Source organism: Etheostoma spectabile, chromosome 1 (genome assembly GCF_008692095.1).
Source record: "Etheostoma spectabile isolate EspeVRDwgs_2016 chromosome 1, UIUC_Espe_1.0, whole genome shotgun sequence".
NCBI lineage: Eukaryota > Metazoa > Chordata > Actinopteri > Perciformes > Percidae > Etheostoma > Etheostoma spectabile.
Genome location: NC_045733.1, coordinates 4,943,089 through 4,961,144, shown reverse-complemented (window position 1 = coordinate 4,961,144; position 18,056 = coordinate 4,943,089). Strand labels below are relative to the sequence as shown.

At 38.8% G+C, this 18,056-nt stretch overlaps 1 protein-coding gene across 1 annotated transcript; it reads left to right on the top strand.

The window, feature by feature from the left end:
• Window positions 1-6,422: 6,422 nt before the first annotated feature.
• mthfsd (methenyltetrahydrofolate synthetase domain containing) lies at window positions 6,423-16,665 on the top strand. Its single transcript, XM_032534069.1, has 8 exons — window positions 6,423-6,693; window positions 7,061-7,164; window positions 8,506-8,619; window positions 8,791-8,904; window positions 9,024-9,114; window positions 11,569-11,681; window positions 13,112-13,237; window positions 14,633-16,665. Exons 1-8 carry the CDS (start codon window positions 6,666-6,668, stop codon window positions 15,353-15,355), a joined length of 1,413 nt encoding a protein of 470 aa, XP_032389960.1. The 5' UTR covers window positions 6,423-6,665; the 3' UTR covers window positions 15,356-16,665.
• Window positions 16,666-18,056: the final 1,391 nt, after the last annotated feature.

The following is an 18,056-nucleotide window of genomic DNA, read 5'->3' as shown; positions in this document are numbered from 1 at the left end:
ACTTTCGTTTAAATATGGAGTGTGGAGAGCTTGCCTCTTGGGCCTTTTGCCCTTGATGTTGGCACCGAACCCCAATCTGCCCAGGGCACCTGTCTATGGGCAGCCCCCTCGCTCTGACGCATCTCCATTGATGCTTGTGGCTAGGCAGGCTGTTTATGACAATGTGTTGGTAGAGGTGTTTGTGCATGTGTGTGTATTTAGATAATGTGTGTAATGTGCAAAATAACAAAAGGGTGACAAAATTAATTTTCCTTCAGTAGAATAATAATGGTCTGCTTTCTTTCCTTAACATTGTCGTTGTGAGCATGTTATCATGTTGACGTTAGCATTCAGCTCAAAGCACAAAGTCTCACACTCACAGAGCTGCTAGCATGGCTATAGACTCTCGTTGCTGTGCTGTGTGTCCAGTGTTTTTTTCATACATGTTCCAGCACATTTACTGTCATAAACATTACACTGTAACTTGCAGTATGTAACCTCAAGCGCTACAAACATTACAAAAAAAAAGTTTATCCATATGTCATATAATGATATCGTGTAGGAATACTGTATTTTCATTTAATAAAATCAATGAACAAAATCTGTGTCCTGGGATCAATTGTGGACCTCTACTCTACGCATATTTCCATAGATGACTTTTCTTATTATGTACCTACTGTTTATGCAATTTAGTTACTAAATATTTCGCCATACTGCAAACCACATACAAGTACTATTCTCATATGTTTACTAAGTGCTAGATTGTGTGGTGTAAATGTGTTTAATTCACTTTAATTTAGATTGTATCCAGTTAAATACAGTTGGGACCGTTATGCTTTTAAGTGATAAAGATCCTTATAAGTTCACAAGTAAATGTTTCCCCCCTCATGTCTGATAGCTCCTTGTATAGAAAAGTGCTCACCAGCAGAGAAGGACTCTTCTCATGTTCTGAATACCAGTAGAAGAATGTCAAACAGTTCTTGTTCCCCAAGACTTCTGGCTTCACTGGGATACTTCAGACCATCTGCAACTACTTCAAAACCACCACAACTGTATCCACTGGAATTTCACTGCAAAGTCCTTACCAGTATGATTGCGGGAAACATGACTCACATTCAGACTGCAGAGGTTTAATGACTTAATTATGAAAACACTGTGAAGAGATGGGGTTATTTTATGGGAATGCAGTATCCAGATTATACACACACACACTAATGTAAATATTTATTAACTACCTGCAGAAAATGAAGGTCAAAGTGGATGGACATTATATTTGTTATAATACTTCTCTGCAGTTCAGTTACTGCTGAAGAGCACACAATACCTAAAGGCCTGAAGGTGGTGCTCAAGTTTAATTCCCAGTAAGATTTACCATAAGAAGAGATAGATGACAGACGCTTCAGGAATAAGAACAGAACATATATTGTACATCTAGTAAAAAATCAGCAAACAAAACCAGTACTGGGATAACAGTGTTTAAACAGAGGCACCATTCTGCTGTTCAACCACTGAGTTCCTCCTTTCTTCTTGAGGTTTTTGTCTGACTGACACCTGGAATTGTATTGAACACAAAAAATGAATTTAATATTGTTTTTAAATGCAATAAATTAATATGCATATACTGGTAGTGGAGGTCCACCTGAAGATGGACGTCACATCATCATCTGAAACCCAAATCCAAATGTTCAGATACAGTATTTTGAAATGTTCAAGGTTGCATAAGAAATGCCTTTAGAACAGGTACATGTTAATCCTGGCAACAACCCAATTGCCATTACCGTCTACAAACTACAACACAGAAAAGAGATACAATCATATTTTTAAAAATAAGCATATGCTTATTTTTTAAAAGTAAGTGCTGTAGTACAACTAGCAGGAGACAAGTTATAATTGAGGCAAGTTTGGAGACACTACCTTATTTAATCATTAAATTGATAGCCTACATATTTTAGTTTTATCTCTTTTCTGTGTTGTAGTTTGTAAACGGTCCCTAAACTCTCTAACTGCAGTCTCAACAAAGGAACTAAACCCAGTTGAATTAGCACAACTTTCATGCATTCATTTCACATCTACTGCAGTCAGATTCACTGTGTTTACTTGGAAGGAATCACTGCACATGGCTAGGCACTTGTAATGACATTTTGAACATGTTTAGAGGCTAAAAACACGTTTAAAACTTGCCCTGTTTGTGTAGGCAGCACTGATTGTTTTCATTTTTCTCTCTACTGACAGCACTCCAAATTTACAAACAACTTCTGGCTGTTGTTGTTTATGGGGACATTTTTGAAAATGTTTCTTAAAAAATGAATGATTTCTGTCCACTGGGACGCTATGGCTTTTCATTTAAAACGGTTTATTATACTTAACAAACAGATGGCATTGGAAATAAAGAACTGCCTCTAAGAGTAGCCTGCTTCAAATAAAAACCGTGTACCTTGTGCACTTCAGGTAAATAAAGGCCCAGGCTTTTATTTGAGGAATTACGGTAAGCCAGTTCTTTCTTCTACCTCGTGAAAGACTTTTCCACATTGTGCTGCTGTGCTGTGTGAAATTGTTATGCCTATACCTGCAGGTATAAATAAAATGCATAGGCAAAACTTGGTTTTAGTTCTCAACTCTCTTATTTTTGTTTCACTCTCAAAAACACTGTGCTGCAACAGAAACTTGACTGTGCAGTGTAGTAAATCCTTGTACAGCATAATGATCATCTTGCGCATGCGTTCTGCCTGTACGATACGTACGATACGTACAGGCAGAACGGATCGTGTACCGGCAGTAACCATGACTGATACTTGGGTGGGGATTGATGGCTTCTGGGTAGTGAATGTGCATGTGTAAATGTGGATGTGTTCCTATCTGTCCATAGTGTGTTCCTGCAGTTTGGGTGTTTAGCAAGGCGCCACCACTCAAAGACACAGTCATGTCTTAAGAATTTTGACGTGGGATGACATGGATTACCTTAAGAAGGAATCACGTTTAGAAATCGTCTATAATTACGTGTAAAGACGTATTTGCGACAGCACGCCTTAAGACGTAATCACGTTTAGACTTTTTTAACTTCTGGTCTAGCTGCGTTAGTTTACTATTTAGCTAGTTAGGTTTTACTGGAGCATATGGCACCAACTACAAACGCAGTGAAAGTGAGACTGGTGAGAAGACTGAAGTTGGGTCCGGGTTGTTGCACTGTTGGGTGCAACCTGACCTCAGGAAAAAACGCAATCTCCAAAATAAAAATGTTGCGGCTTCCTAAAGAAGAGGGGAGACAGCGAGCATGGATCACCGCTGTGCGAAGAGGGGCTTGGTAGCCGAGCAAGAGTTCAAGGATCTGTGTTCACCCACTTTGTTTCCGATAACAAACTCATGCTAAGTGATAGCTAACTGCCAGTAAAAAAAATCTATAGTTATAAATTACCTCACTAAATTCATTGTAGCAACCTAGCTAAACTGTAATGTTAGATCAATACTACGGTGGCAGTGTTGTAACATTTGTTGATACGCTTTAGCTACATTTTGACTAGTATTGTTACACATCCAATTACTTGACAGCGTTACATTACCAGAGTAGTTTTTGTTGTGGGACCCTAAGAAAGATTACCCAAAACATAAGCGCAATATTGTTTTTCCACATATGTACGCTATACAAATAAATAACCTACAGTTACAGTAATTTAATTGTACCAGTATTCTGCCCTCTAAACCCAGTTTGTGTTTCATATGATATGGTTTTTAAGCACTATCATAAAAAGCGTATGCAATTTAAATAGGAGTGAACATGTAGGGATGTACAGTACATGTAACCATATGTATGGATTATGCCAGGAATGTATGATGCTCAGCAATGTACAATATTGTCAACACTAACGGTTTCTGTCACTTGTTATATTTTAGGCGCACCATCAGTAGACCTATGTCACCCAGATTATGTTCCATCAATATTTGCACACAAAGAAGACATTCATGGACCCCAGAAGTGGGAGAGGTACCAGAGAAGCCAGGATAGACAATCTCTAGTTGTGTCAGAGGTCACCCATGTTGACCATGAAGAGGGATGCACTGCTGTGGTGGATACAGATCTGTCAATGGCAGACATTGACCAGCTACAAAATGAAACCATTGAATTGAAGAGAATACTTGCTTTACTGGAGAAGAAACTGGAATCTCAAGAAAACACCTACAAGATTTTATGTCTGTCTGCATGTCCGTTTTTATTTTAAATGATGAAAAGCACCATTTTACCATCTGCCTCTGTGTTTTTCACCCTTCTCATTTACCTGACACCAAAATGGAATGCATCATCAAACATACTTACCCTTCCTGAGCAGCTTCTTGTGGTCCTGATGAAGCTTAACCATCAAGACCTAGCTTTTTGCTTCAGAGTGAGTTGTGGAACTGTCTTATTCCAAGATGGCTCGAGGTGATGGCTATAGCGTTCCAATGCCAGTGGCCTTCCAGAAAAGATATCAGAAGGAATCTACCCACTACAGCTTTCCAACACGTTAGATGTAAAATAGACTGTAGTGAAGTGTTCATTGAAAGGCCAACTAATTTGCAAACACAAGCAATCACCTACTCCCACTACAAGTCGCATAATACTGTGAAGTTCCTAATTGGCATTAGTCCAACAGGGGTTATTACATTTTTAGCAATAGTCTACAGGGGAGTGTTAGTGACAAGGTTATAACAAAGAATTCTGGGTTGATTGACTTTCTTGAACAAGGAGACCATGTAATGACTAATTGAGGCTTCAATTTTCCTGAATACCAAATGTGTCCGTCTCCACGTACCAGCATTTACAAAGAGAAGAAAACAACTGACAGGATTAGAAATCACACACTCTAGAAAGATGTCACGAGTGAGAATCCACATTGAAAGGACCATAGGAAGACTGAAGTGTCACAGATTTTTGTGGAACACCCTGCCAGTCAGCATGATCAAATGGAAAAACAATAACAGTCCTTGCACAGTAGACAAAATATTGACTGACTGTGCAACCACTGGTACCAAAATAAAGCAGGACTGAACAAACTTTTAATGCTCTTAATCTGGTTTAGCTCACGATACATCCAAAGTGAAATGCAACGATACATCTGTAACTTATCTTATTGTACACAAATGATTTTCTGCAAAACATTAATCGCTGGTGGATTTGTTGTTGGAGACATGTGAACCATATCTTACCTTCAGGGATTTTTAAAGCTTCTTGGCAATAAAGCCCTTTCTGATTTTAGATTTCTCGGTTTGTCAGCAGTCATGCTGATCATCCATCTTCACTTTACTACATGATGTCAGCTCCAGGCCAATTACCTCAACTTCTAGGATGAGGTGGTTTTTCTGCACATATATTTACAAATAAAACCTTTTTTTCTGGTCATTCCCCCTACAAGGACAACAAAGGACTGACAACAGTTAGTAATTGACAATTAGAGTGTCAATCAAAACTACCTGCAGCCATGCAAGACCCACATTTAACCACAACCCCATCCTGTTTTTTATATTCTATATGATGAACTGGTCCCTTCCTCACCAGGGACGCTGCCCATCCTCTTCTTCCACCTATATCATCTCTGTTCTACTACAAGTCCATTTGATACACACACACACACACACATCTGCTAGATCTAGAAGAACAGTAGAAAGAGTAGAAGAGTAGAGTAAAACATGCTAGTAGATCACGATGCAACGACTCATTCTAACAGTTGTATTTTATTTGAGAAATACTAGCTTTAGGTTTAGCAATACATCATATTTTTATGAGTAGGCCTATATGTTTGAATATTGCTAGCCTACACTTGAGAAGCCCTAAATTTAATCTGTTTTTCTTTTTTTTTTTGGCTTCTATATTATTTTACTCCTTTAAATCCCATTTTATGTGACTTTTTTTCATAGCACGAAACACACGTTTACAGAAATTGCAGTTCGTACAGCTCATATTCGCACAAGAGTCATGCAGAAGGCCAAACACACCACAAAATAATGCAGTCGTATCTTTAGTCTAACTCGTTTAGGACGCAGTTCTGGGCTAAAAAAAAAAAATGTCCAGTGAGCTTTATCATTTTGGATTCGGCGATCCATTTATTCACAGTAGGCCTAGATACACGCACACAATGTTCCACTCAGTCGGAGACGAGTAAAGTTCTCACATTTTATTTTTTCTACTGTCTATGACATTACAGGTTTATTAAAGCACTTAGAAAAGTGCCTAGAAAACTTACACGTGTCGCAATGTCTTACATAAAACAGGGCTCTTACTCAACAGCTCTGGTAACAACAACAGAAATGATTGGCTGGGAGAGAGCTGGGAGATTATCGCAGTCATGTCCCACAGGATATGAAATACTGGCTACCCTAACTACTGTACAAAATCATTAAACATGTGGAAAGCGTAACGTTACAGGATAACGGCTGCTGGTGTGAGAACAGGTATTTCAAAACGGTGCTGTAATATAGCTTGTGCTTTGTTAAATTTGTTCTACGTATGGTTCCCTGACAGGTAGGCCTCGACGCGTTTGGTTTCGCGATTAGTTAAAACGTTGAAATTGACCTTTCTGTACCGCCGTAGCACCATTAAGCACTGACAAGCAGCTGTTCTATCAGTGTTGTGTTACCGACCTCACGTGTAAGGCTTTTCTACGTGTAGTGTAACCGAGTGTTGTAGCAGAGACTATCTTGTATCACCAAAACCCACGATGGAGCCTGTTATAGAAATAAATCCGGGTAGGTTGAATGTTTGTGGTGTTTCTCATGTCGTTAAAAATGAATGTCGATTCATGCTAATGTATAGCATTTGTACATGTTTGGCTAATGCTGCGTCGTCTTGCTTAGCTAGCTAGCTAGCTAGCTAGCTATTTGGCGAGGTTGCTATAAATCCTGATCCGTTGTAGCAGAGACTAATTTATATCTCGAAATAACACAATAGAACATGTTATAGAAGTTAATCCGATTACATGTTAGTGACTTTTGTGACCATAAATAAACGCCAACGTATGCTAATGTAGCCATAGTAAATGTTTGGCTAACGTTAATGCTAGAGTCTACTTAAATTTGACTCGCTCATAAAAGCATGTGTCATTTTCTCTTCCAGAAGCGACGAAATGGGACATTCGTGAGAAAGTTTGGGACTACATTGAAGAAAATAATCTGGCCAATTTCCCCAGGCCTGTTCACAACAGAATCCCAAATTTCAAGGTAGGTTAACGCAATTTAATTTACCGTGTTGCTATGAAACTAGTCATGACAAACATGAATACAACTAAACTGTTAACTCAAATATATAGTGGCATTACTGTCTACATTGTTACAAAGGTATCTGCCTTTTTTTCATACTTAACGGTATTTTGTATGGGTGGCACGTGCTCACAGGACAGTACATTCCGTGGTAGTATGTATTACAAATATGAGTCCAAACACAAATTAAACAGATATTTAACACATAGAAGACACAAATCTGGCTCAGTAAGGCTAAAAGAGGGGTCTCTCTCTCTCTCCTCTCAGCTAATTTATAATACGACAAAAACAATAGGTTATGCAATTACATAGTAAGCGCTATTGTGATCAATCACTTCTAGACCATTAAGCTAAATAGTAATAAATATAAAGCTCAGTTTCATTATTAAAGCAAACGCTATTCTTGAAAAAAGTAATTGTTTACTGAACAGGCATGGAAATCAACACAAGGCACTGTTATGTTCCATATCTTGTGAAAGTAAATAAACGTTCTAATTAATTGTAGATAATGTATTTTTATTGTAAAGCAGATCAGGATGATGTATAAATACTGTGAAAGTATCAAAATGCTCAATACACAGATAAATGTACACAGGCCGTATTCAGAAATGGTGGCTTTAAGAGAGCCGTCAGGATTTCTGTACGGTAGTGATGTCACAACTATACTATACTTATCCACATCTGCGTTCTGTGAGTCTCTCTGCTTTCATTGCGGTGAGAGGCCGATAGAAGACATGGAAACGCTGACCAATTGGAGCAGACTGACCTTTCTTTTTTTTTTTGGGGGGGGGGGGGAAGGCTTAAAGAGACTGGTGTTTCAGACAGTGGGAATACTGGTATATTCAGAATGACAGTATGAGGAAAATGTGTTTTTTAAAAACTAAAGTATGTAAACATGATCTAGTAGAAACTCGAAATAGAAGTATGAATCTGAAAATGAGATCATATGGACTCTTTTAAAAGGAAGTAAATGCCTGTATAGGTAAAATCAATGCTACAATAATGACACCAAGGTATAAGGTTTGCACAACAGTCCTTGACTGACATTCTTGAATTTTGAATGATTATTGGTGTCCTGTCTGCATCAATGCTCTTTTGTGTATTTACTTGTACTGTGTACTTACTGACCAGGGTGCACTTCAAGCATGTGACAGGATTTCAGACCTGTGGGAGTTTAAGTCCAGCCAGACAGTCAAAGTAAACCCAGACAGACCCCAGCTGCAGATGCGCTTTGTCACTCTGGAAGTAAGTTGACTCTGAAAAAAAACAACTGCTGTCAGCTTGTACTCTCCTCTCAACCAGGGTGCTTTCACAGCCTGTGCCAAGGTGTCTGAACTGCAGGTGTTCACCCAGGCCACAGAAGTGAAGGTGGATCCTGATAAACCTCTGGAAGGTGCCCGGCTGGCAGTGCTAGAGGTAGCACTTCACTGTGGAAACACACACAAATAACCAGAGTGCCTCATTTTGTACATACTTGTTATTCCCCCCCCCCCTCCCCCCCAAAAAAAAAAACATCTAGTATTAATCTGCTTATCATTACCCAACTGTAAATGTCTGTTTGCTAATTTTTGGGATAATCTTTCTCAGGCGCAGAAAAAGTTATTGGTCCCAACTCCTCGTCTTCGTACCGGCCTTTTCAATAATATCACTCCTCCCCAGGGGGCCAACAAAGAACAGCTACGCATATGTTCTTCCTCTCAGGTTTCAAATTTCAGATTTTACATATTTGTCAACTACATTCTAACACCGAATCTTATTATGATTCATTAACCTATTCCTATTTTATCTTCTCTGCCTGTCTTCTGAACCTCTTCTTTCAGGGTGTGAAAGACTTCAGTGTGCCTGTTGACCTGGATGCAAAGGTGAAGGTAGACCTGGTGGTGGTCGGCTCTGTGGCGGTGTCAGCGAAAGGTGACCCAACAATGAACCTCCTCACCATACCAATTCAATTAAATACCGGGAGCCTAAAGAACTTGCAAATGTACCTCACTAACAAATGCCCAATCAGTGTAAACACATGCCTAATGTATATGGATTTATATAAATGTTTTTTTTATTTGTGTGCTCGGAATTGATATCACAATTCTCTACCACAAGTTTTTTTGACCATGACAAAACAAATAACCAAATCAAGGTTATTATAGTTTTGCATTTTTCATTAGTTTTTATTTTGTTCTGACTTGTTTTCAAATTCTGTTAAGTTTTAATTAAGTTTAAAAAGAGGTTTGCTAGTTTATTTTAAATTTTTGGATGAACTGAAATGTTAAGTTTAGTTTTATTTGTTGGGATTTGAAAAGGTCAGAAAAAGTATTAAGAACTCAACAAAAACATCACACAATTTTAGGAATATGTATTCAACAATAACACCAGTACAAACAATGTACAGTACATATGATGAGCACAGATATGTAAACGGTAGCAGAATGTGTTTTGACGTGTTCCACGAGAAAAACCTAAATAGCCAACAGACTAAATAAGACAGACATCAACAGGTGTTTAAACTTTGGTTTGGGTAAAGTGGCGAACTTTTTGAAGTGAATCAACTCACAAAGTTGTGTAGACATCCCAGTATTAATCCACATATTAACCCACTCTTCTTCCCACTTTTGGTGTTCCTGCGTATTTACTAACCAGCTATCGGGTTGTCGGTGAAGGCCCGCCTCCAGTGTTCTCTGTCCTGTGGTTGTCTCCGTCATGCTGCTGGCCCTATGCCCGTAACGTTACCGGGGTTAGCTTCTGTTTCGGGGAAAAGGGGCTTGGAGTTCTCCTTTACCTTGTTATGGTAAGCTAGGTTAGCCTCCTTGGATTCATTTCTCAAATGTAAGCTACTTTCAAATCTCTTTTGCACTTCTGTGAAGCAGAAGTGCTAACAACCGAGTGGGTTCGAATCCAGGTCATTCTGGGCCTTTCTGTGCGGCATTGGCATGTTCTCATGTTTTCATGGGTTTCCTCCGGGTACTCTGGTTTCTTCCATAAAGACATGCATGCTAGCTAACTACAGTTGAAAATTAGCCGATTGGGCAAAACTGGCGCATTTACAGAAATGTTATTAATTAATGTGCATTGTCCTAATCAAATAAATCCTAATGTCACGGTCGAAAAGCTAGTGTTATTTTCTCTATGAAAGACATTGACAAAGAAGAAAATTATGGATATTTACTCTAATTTTAACCATAGATTTAAAAAAGAAAATTGCGCATCACCACAAACTTGTAACCATAGAGGCTTCAATGAAGAGAAGGTAGAGCATTGCAGCACTTGGGAGCACTTTAAAACCTATTTTATACAGTCTGTTTAAAACTCACAGAAGAAAGCAGAAGTTAGAAATGTATGATGCATTCGGCTCGTAAAATTAAATGAGAACCAAGTCATTTATAAAAAGTGTGTGTGTGTATATATATATATATAATATATATTGTGTGTGTGTTTTGACTGTGATCAAAGAGTAGGTCTGTTATTAGATACTGACTCTGCTAACCCTGTACCTTGAGGATGTTAAATTATATCCTATAATGGTTGTTTACTACACTGCTGAGAATGACAGGAGACTGAAAGGACCTTAAGACATTAAATATTACGATGTGATCAGTTTGTCTTTCTAGCTCACTTGAGGCATCAGGACACCCTGTCAGGGAGATGTGAAGAACAGAAATGAGAATGGTTGCAGATGAGCATAATCAGATCCATTTTGCTCCTTGTGGGTTCTGTTGTGCTCTGTCCTCAATGTAAATTGTCCCATCACGCACACTACATCTCAATCCTCATTTTCAAAATGCCTGAGATAAGTGATGCAGTGCTGCTGTGAAACTGACATGTTTATCATAATGCATGTACTTCCAAATGTCTCTAAGTGTACCACTCCACATGGTTCTCATTAAGCGTTTGTTGCACAGGGCTCATCCATGCTCCCATCAGTCTAGTTATTTCAGACCTGCCAACATGTACGCATTTTTTGTACGCTGCACGTATTTTGACCTTTAAGTACATTACGCTTGTACGATTTGCTGCACTCAAGGTATGCATTTTGTTGCATCTTTCATTTGCCGGTTTCTATGAAATCCATGACGTTGAGTCTGCTGCTGAGCCACTCAATAAATTTGTTCAAGGTTGGCAGGGCTGTTATTTTTATGAATTGAAATCATTACAGCTGCCCTTAACATGTAATTCAGTTTTGGGGGAAAAAATTAATGTGGTGCAGGTGCTGTGTGTGTATGTATGTATATATATATATATATATATATATATATATATAGTCCAACCAAGAAATTGCTACATTGGAGATTAATGTAGACTGTAATTCTTTGTATCACATTTTTCTTTTTTTTTTTCTTTCTTTTTTAAAGTTTCTCCTGTCTTCTCCTACAGGCTTGCGAATTGGAAAAGGAGAGGGCTTTGCTGACTTGGAGTATGGCATGATGGCCTTAATGGGAGCTGTCGATGAGTCTACTGTGGTTGTTACTGTTGTCCATGACTGCCAGGTTAGTTTACTTTTTTATCAGAGTTCTGAACATGTTGTGTCATGGAACTTTTATTATATTCTTTATCTTGTCCAGTACAGGTGAAATCAAGGCCGGCGGTAGCTAGGGGCCGGGGGTGGGCTCAGCCCACCCAAATGTGCGTCTTGCCCACCCAATCAAAAGTTAAGAATGTGTTCAACCAATGGAAGAAATAGCACAGAAAATACCAGTACTGTTTCTAACTTCTGATTGGGTGCGCAGCCTAGAGCCCGCCTCCAAAGTGGCCCACTGCCCACCCGTCTTCTCGTCGTGTTCAGGCACACTCACAAAGAGCTCTGAAGCAGACCTCTCCGTCCACTGTCTCTGTTAAAATAGAGGTGAGCAGCGCGGCTTCTGTGGTCAGTGTAGCGGCTTCAGTTGATTATAAAGAACACACTCTGCTGCGGCAGACGTGTCGCTCCATGTATTTTTACCATAGCTTCAGTTTTCCACCACCTTTTTAAGAAGAGCAGCACACAGCCGCTTTGTTAAACTTTCTCATCCAAAGTCCGAAACAGGGCTCTGTGTCTGTCAGGCCGGCGGTCTGAATGAGATATCAGCAGAGCAATTACTAGATTGTAAGAAAGGTGTATATACTTTTTTTTCTTTTTTTTTAAATATAGCTTCTCAGATAATGTTTCCATACTATTCTCCAAATTTCTGAGAACACGGATGGGATAAGTTTGTTTTTGAATGTGCACATTTTGCAGAAGTATTTCTGAAATGCATATAAGCTATAAAAATGTGTGGTTATAAATTGTATAATTGACATGAACAGGTGCAACATGCCCATTTAAAAAAAAAAAAAAAAAAAAAAGATTACTTCCTCAAACAAAGACACTACACAAGGAAATAGTATATTGTGTGTGTGTTTGAGTGTTGCGTCAGCAGGGATAACATTAAATAAGAAAAGATGATTAAAAGGAGAATACATATTTGAAAACAATACATAATGTTTGAGAGCCTTACTGGTTTATATTCCATTTTGAATTGCCACCTGGTGTTTCCTTTACATACAGTAAATAGACAATCCATCATAAACTGATGCAGAAACAAATCACCACAATGCAGGAAATTAAGTGTTTAATGCTTCCGGGGGGAGGACCCCCACACCCCCATTCATCATTGTATATAGTTTTTCAATTCATCAGTTTGCATTGTAGTGTGTAAAATGTCTAGAATAGCAAATGCCTGACCCAAATTGTGAATGTCTTTTAATTTACACCACTGAGTACCAGTACTTATGTCAGAAGTTGTATCTAGCAACACTCTTGAAAACGTGATTTTAAACAAATTTCCTTCTCTCACTTCATAAAATTGTGATTTTTTTTTTTTTTTAAATAAAAGGTCTGTTCAAACACAAGATAACTGACCTGTTGTTTGGGTGCTAATTAAGATATGCGTGCTTTCAGGTGATGGACATTCCAGAGGAGTTAAAAGAAAGTCATGACCTGACTGTGGACTACATCCTCACACCCACCCGAGTCATTAAAACTGATTGCCAGATCCCCAAACCACAGGGAATCATCTGGACAAAGGTGAATTAAATGAACTGTGTCTAGTGCTACCGTAAGTCCCCAATACATGCATATTGTATGTCAGGCTTTTAGGTTTAATTGCTTTTCATGTTTGAAAAAAATATATATCATGAAAAAGGATTTAAAAAATAAATAAAAACACTACAACCATTCCAATATCTTATTAAAAGCAACCATCAGTGATTCAATTCTTAGAATGGATCAATCTTACAAATCATTTAATGAGAAATAATATGGAGCCATTGTGGCCTACGTAGGTGATAATATACTTGAATAATGTTTGTTTGTTTGATGTGATGGTTTAACCAGTTGATGAAATGTAAAATTTTATAATCAGACAGAAACAGAATCCGAACCTGTTGTATTGCATTTTAAGCACTTTAAAAAAACTAAATATAATTCTTCTATTGGACATTATGCGGTGTCGTGCATTTAAACATTTTTAATGAGAAAATCAATCGTAATTAACAATTTTGCATTGACCGTTTAAAATGAAAGGTACCTACACATCTTTGTGACTCTAACTGGAACAGATAAAAGCTTATTGAACAGAGATGCTTTGTCTTAGCCCCTAACAAAATATTTAGCCTCTTTGCTTGGTGACACTGCCCTCTAATGGACGTGCAATGACATACCCTTCATCAGAGGACTCCCATATTTATTGTGCTTCTGTATGCATTTCATTTCTCTGTTCTAATATCACATTATTTTTATTTCTTTCTGTTCGTCTATTAATAAATTGGTTAGCATTTTAGTTTTAAATGCAATGCATATACAGTATATACTCTTAGACACATCGCAACTTATAAACACAAAAGACTGAAAAATTTGAGTGTAATTTTCAAATTGCACTTTATCTTCTGTCTATTTAAATTTCACTGATGCTGGCAGAGAGACCTGATAATTTCTTTAATTAGACATGATGGGGGCGTTCTTCCTAATGTGTGGAGAGTTTGTGTGTAACCTCTGGGCTCCTTAATACACATGTAAGTAAACAGGACCCAGTGACCTCACTGGCAGGAAGGCCATGTTTGATCATCAAAGGCTCCTCTGCCCAGCCAGCTTGGCTCTGCAAGGGCAGGGGAACGACAGGTCAAACAGGCCAGTGTAAAAACAATGGCCCGTATATCCTTTACAGGACTGGTCTGTATCAAAGGCTGCCAAGACACTTACAGGTCCAACAAATCAAGAGAACAGTCTGTATTTTTACCTGCTTGGGAAGGGAAGAGTCCTGCTGCTATGTAGATAGTTTCCATAGCATAATTTGTCAACTTTTGCTTTATTTAACTCATCCATAGGTATAGTGCAATAGCTCAGAGGGCTACTTGTTTGGTGTGTGTGTGTGTGGGACACTTTCCTTATTCAGCCTTACTGAGCCAGTTTTTATGTCTTCAGCTGGACACAGAAAAGCTGGAGAAGATCCCTGTCCTGAAGAAGCTGCGTGCTTTGGAGGAAGAGGCTGGAAAGGATGTAACACTTGGGGTGGCGCCTGTTGCACCAGCTCAGAGTCGTCAGACCAGTCAAACCAAAAGGCAAACCAGACGGAGGCCAAGGCAGAACATACAGCAGGATGATGAGGGAGAATCCAAACCGGAGAAAATAGAGTCAGAACAGAAAGCTAGACAGTGGCGCCCAACTAGAGTGAGGAAAGAAAGCAGAGGAGATGGTGGGGGAGGTAATGAGAGAGGAAAGGGGAATAGAGGAGAGAACCTAAAGGGGAAGGGCCCAGAGGAAGGTGGAGGTGAAGTCCTGTCTCAACGTAAGCTCCCTCTGAGTGTGACCACAGTTTACCTTGGGGGAATCCCTGCTGGGCTGCGTGTTAGTGAGCTGAAAACTGCCCTCAGAGAGAGGGAGGCCACCCCACTAAGGCTCACCTGGCAGGGAGCTCAACACAGGGCCTTCCTGGACTACAGTGACCCCCAGGCTGCAGAGCAGGCCCTGGAGGCTCTGCAGGATCTCAGTCTGAATGGTCACAGTCTGCAGGCTGAGATGGCCAAGAGCCAGCGCGGAGGAAAGAGGTCCGGACAGTCCAATCGGAGACCGAGACCAACTGCTCCGAAATCTAAAACTGCACCACCAGATACTGAGAGTGACACCAATGAAAAGACTGAGCAGTAATAGCAATAAGCAATACTCAGCCAAGTCAAGTATTCAATGTGGAGCAACCTTAAATGCCTTAAGAAGAATTTAGTTTTTTTTATGTTTTGGATTTCTTACAAGAGGACATAAGTTATTTGAACCTTAGACATCTAAATTGACTGATAAAGCTAATGAGTTTAACAGAATATGCAATTCTTTAATCAAAAAGCATTTCACTAGAAAGGTATTTTGTGGATGCCATTTCACACTACTTAACCATATACCTATGTGCCTTGTTTTTCACACGCACCTCCTGGTCTGTGTGTCCCTTCAGTCCTTGAAGGTGCTTTGTAGAGTAGTTCTTAGAGATAAACTACGTTTTTTTCCTTTTTTAAACCATAGACTCGATCCACAGTCTATTTGTTAAAGTGTAGAGTAAATTGTGAAGTATTCGGTACGTTTTATTTCCACAACCAGTCATCAGTATTACCTTCTCCAAGAGGGAGACACATTTTGTCTGCTTGTTTTTTTTTTTTTTAAACCATTAAACTAAGGCCATAGGCCAAAGAAGAATGTGGTCACTTTTGTTACGGATAGCGCCTGCAGTGTGGTCAATTATACAATCCTGAGCCATTAGGCCAACTAGGAAAATTAAAAAATACATTGGTCTACCATTTATATATCCATGTAAACCTCATCAGTGTTTGACTACACAGATTTTCTTTTTTTTAACCACCTCTCCAAGTGTCATCCAGTATTCACAAAATATGTAACATTTGAATGACATAATGGCGTTGTTCTTCAGTGTGCAGTTGCAACCAAATTTAGAAGATGTTAACATATTAGTATATTGTTATGCCATTTTGATTACATACTATAGCAATAGCCAAATTTTAGTTGTGGCGATTTAAACTTCGTTGAAAATGTACATAGTTCATCCTTAAACATAACCCAGGATTTAGATATTCTCTAAAAGTGTATTTTGACTAGATGGAGAGGAATTTAAAAACCTCTAAACCTATTTTATTTTAAAACAAATTTAGATGTCTGTTGCCTCGTTGGAGCTATGCTTTTTGATTTCTAATTGCTTTTTTTCCAGGATATTTTGGAAATAGTGGTATTTGTACCTCCTTTTTTTTTTGTTAATAGAAATGACATACTGATGGCATTGTGTTTGGTTAAGCCAGTTTGAGTATGATGCCAGCCTCACCCTTTAACAGTTAAGAGATTCTGTTCTAGTGTTAATGTTGGTTTGTAACATGTTATAACAAAATTTGCTAAAGCATTTGACTGTACTGGTTCCAGCTTAGTCTCTTTTTGCTTTAATAAACTGCAATATCTTACTTTGATTTTGACAAATATGTGAACGGTGATATGTCTTAACACTGTTTTTGCCACATTTAGGAAATTGTACTTATTGCACATTTTGGAGTTCAAACTTTGAAAACCCCAACTGCTACACTGTTGTACTCCAGTTTTAACAAAGCCTGATACCCCTCAACACACACAGATTGTTCTACTGAAGAGGCAGTAATTAAACCTAAGCAATCTCAGACCAGAGAGCTCAGCCAAATACAAAACGCACAATTAAAATCGTTTTATCTATTTGAAGCAAACTTTGGATTATGCATCCAGTTTCATTGATTGATAACACATTGTATAGATTGACGTCATTGTTTTCTTGTTTTGGTACAGGCTATATCTGCAGTAGAGAGCAAGATATTAACTCAAATTGAAATACAAAGAGTATTAAACACATGCAAGACAGTCATTCGCACCCAATAATCTATTTTTCGCCCTGTTGTGTTATATGTTGACCTGTCTGCACAGACATTACCTGGTAACTGATTATTCGGGTCAATCAGCAGTGCCAGACACGTGCCCCGTTTTCACCGAGGTCTTGATTGTATTGAAACACAAGCACACATCATGTCTGTCTGCACAGAGCAGGCCTTAGGCTTTTTATGGAGCTGTCATCCAGGCCTAGTGAGGGAACAGCTGTGGAGACCCATCTCAGCACCGACAGAGCACTGAACCTCGGCAAATGTCATCAGTTGGTTAATGCGCTGTTCCCCTGCTGTTGCGCCGTCTATCCCTGTGCTCGATGGCATGCTCGTTTTACTGGGGTTCAGTCAGTGGTCATGCTGTGAGATTTCAAAGCTACAGAAGTATTTCAAGACCGCTTGTTTACGGCCTGAAGCACAGATTCATGTGTATACACACGCCTCAAGAGCATTACTTGCAGAGTAAAATTAACATGAAAACCTTAAGTTACAATTCAGTTACTTGTTCTAACTTACCAGAGGGATCTTACAGAGTGAGCTGTGTGGATACTCACAAAATAGATTGCTGCCCACGTGTTTTTCTACATTAGGAACAGCTGTTATTTTCAACACCGCACAGTTCTCTGAAACTAAAATCATTTCAAATCCTTAGATATCCACATGTTCTTATTTGTGCCAAATCCAAATTAATATTACTTTAATTGCATTGCCAGTTCTACTAGCCACTAAAACAAACTATATTATTTTTTTAACTTCTATAATCAACAAATTGGTTTAGAGCATTTTGGTAAATTGGCTCAGTAATAGTAAGAAGTGTGTTAAGAGGAGAAACAAAGCTTAAACCTACACAGCATCCCTTCATATTGTATGTAAAACCCACTGAACCTTTTTCTCTCTTTACACCCCTAAACTATTCAGCATAACGATCCTTTGAGGGGGGGGGAATGCTTTTAAGG

What these genes read in the sequence shown, in the direction of transcription:
- mthfsd (XM_032534069.1), top strand. Translation starts at nt 6,666, where the DNA reads ATGGAGCCTGTTATAGAAATAAATCCGG. An exon ending in CCCGGCTGGCAGTGCTAGAG is followed by an intron (nt 8,620 to 8,790) that starts GTAGCACTTCAC and finishes AATCTTTCTCAG; the next exon opens with GCGCAGAAAAAGTTATTGGT. An exon ending in TGTGGCGGTGTCAGCGAAAG is followed by an intron (nt 9,115 to 11,568) that starts GTGACCCAACAA and finishes CTTCTCCTACAG; the next exon opens with GCTTGCGAATTGGAAAAGGA.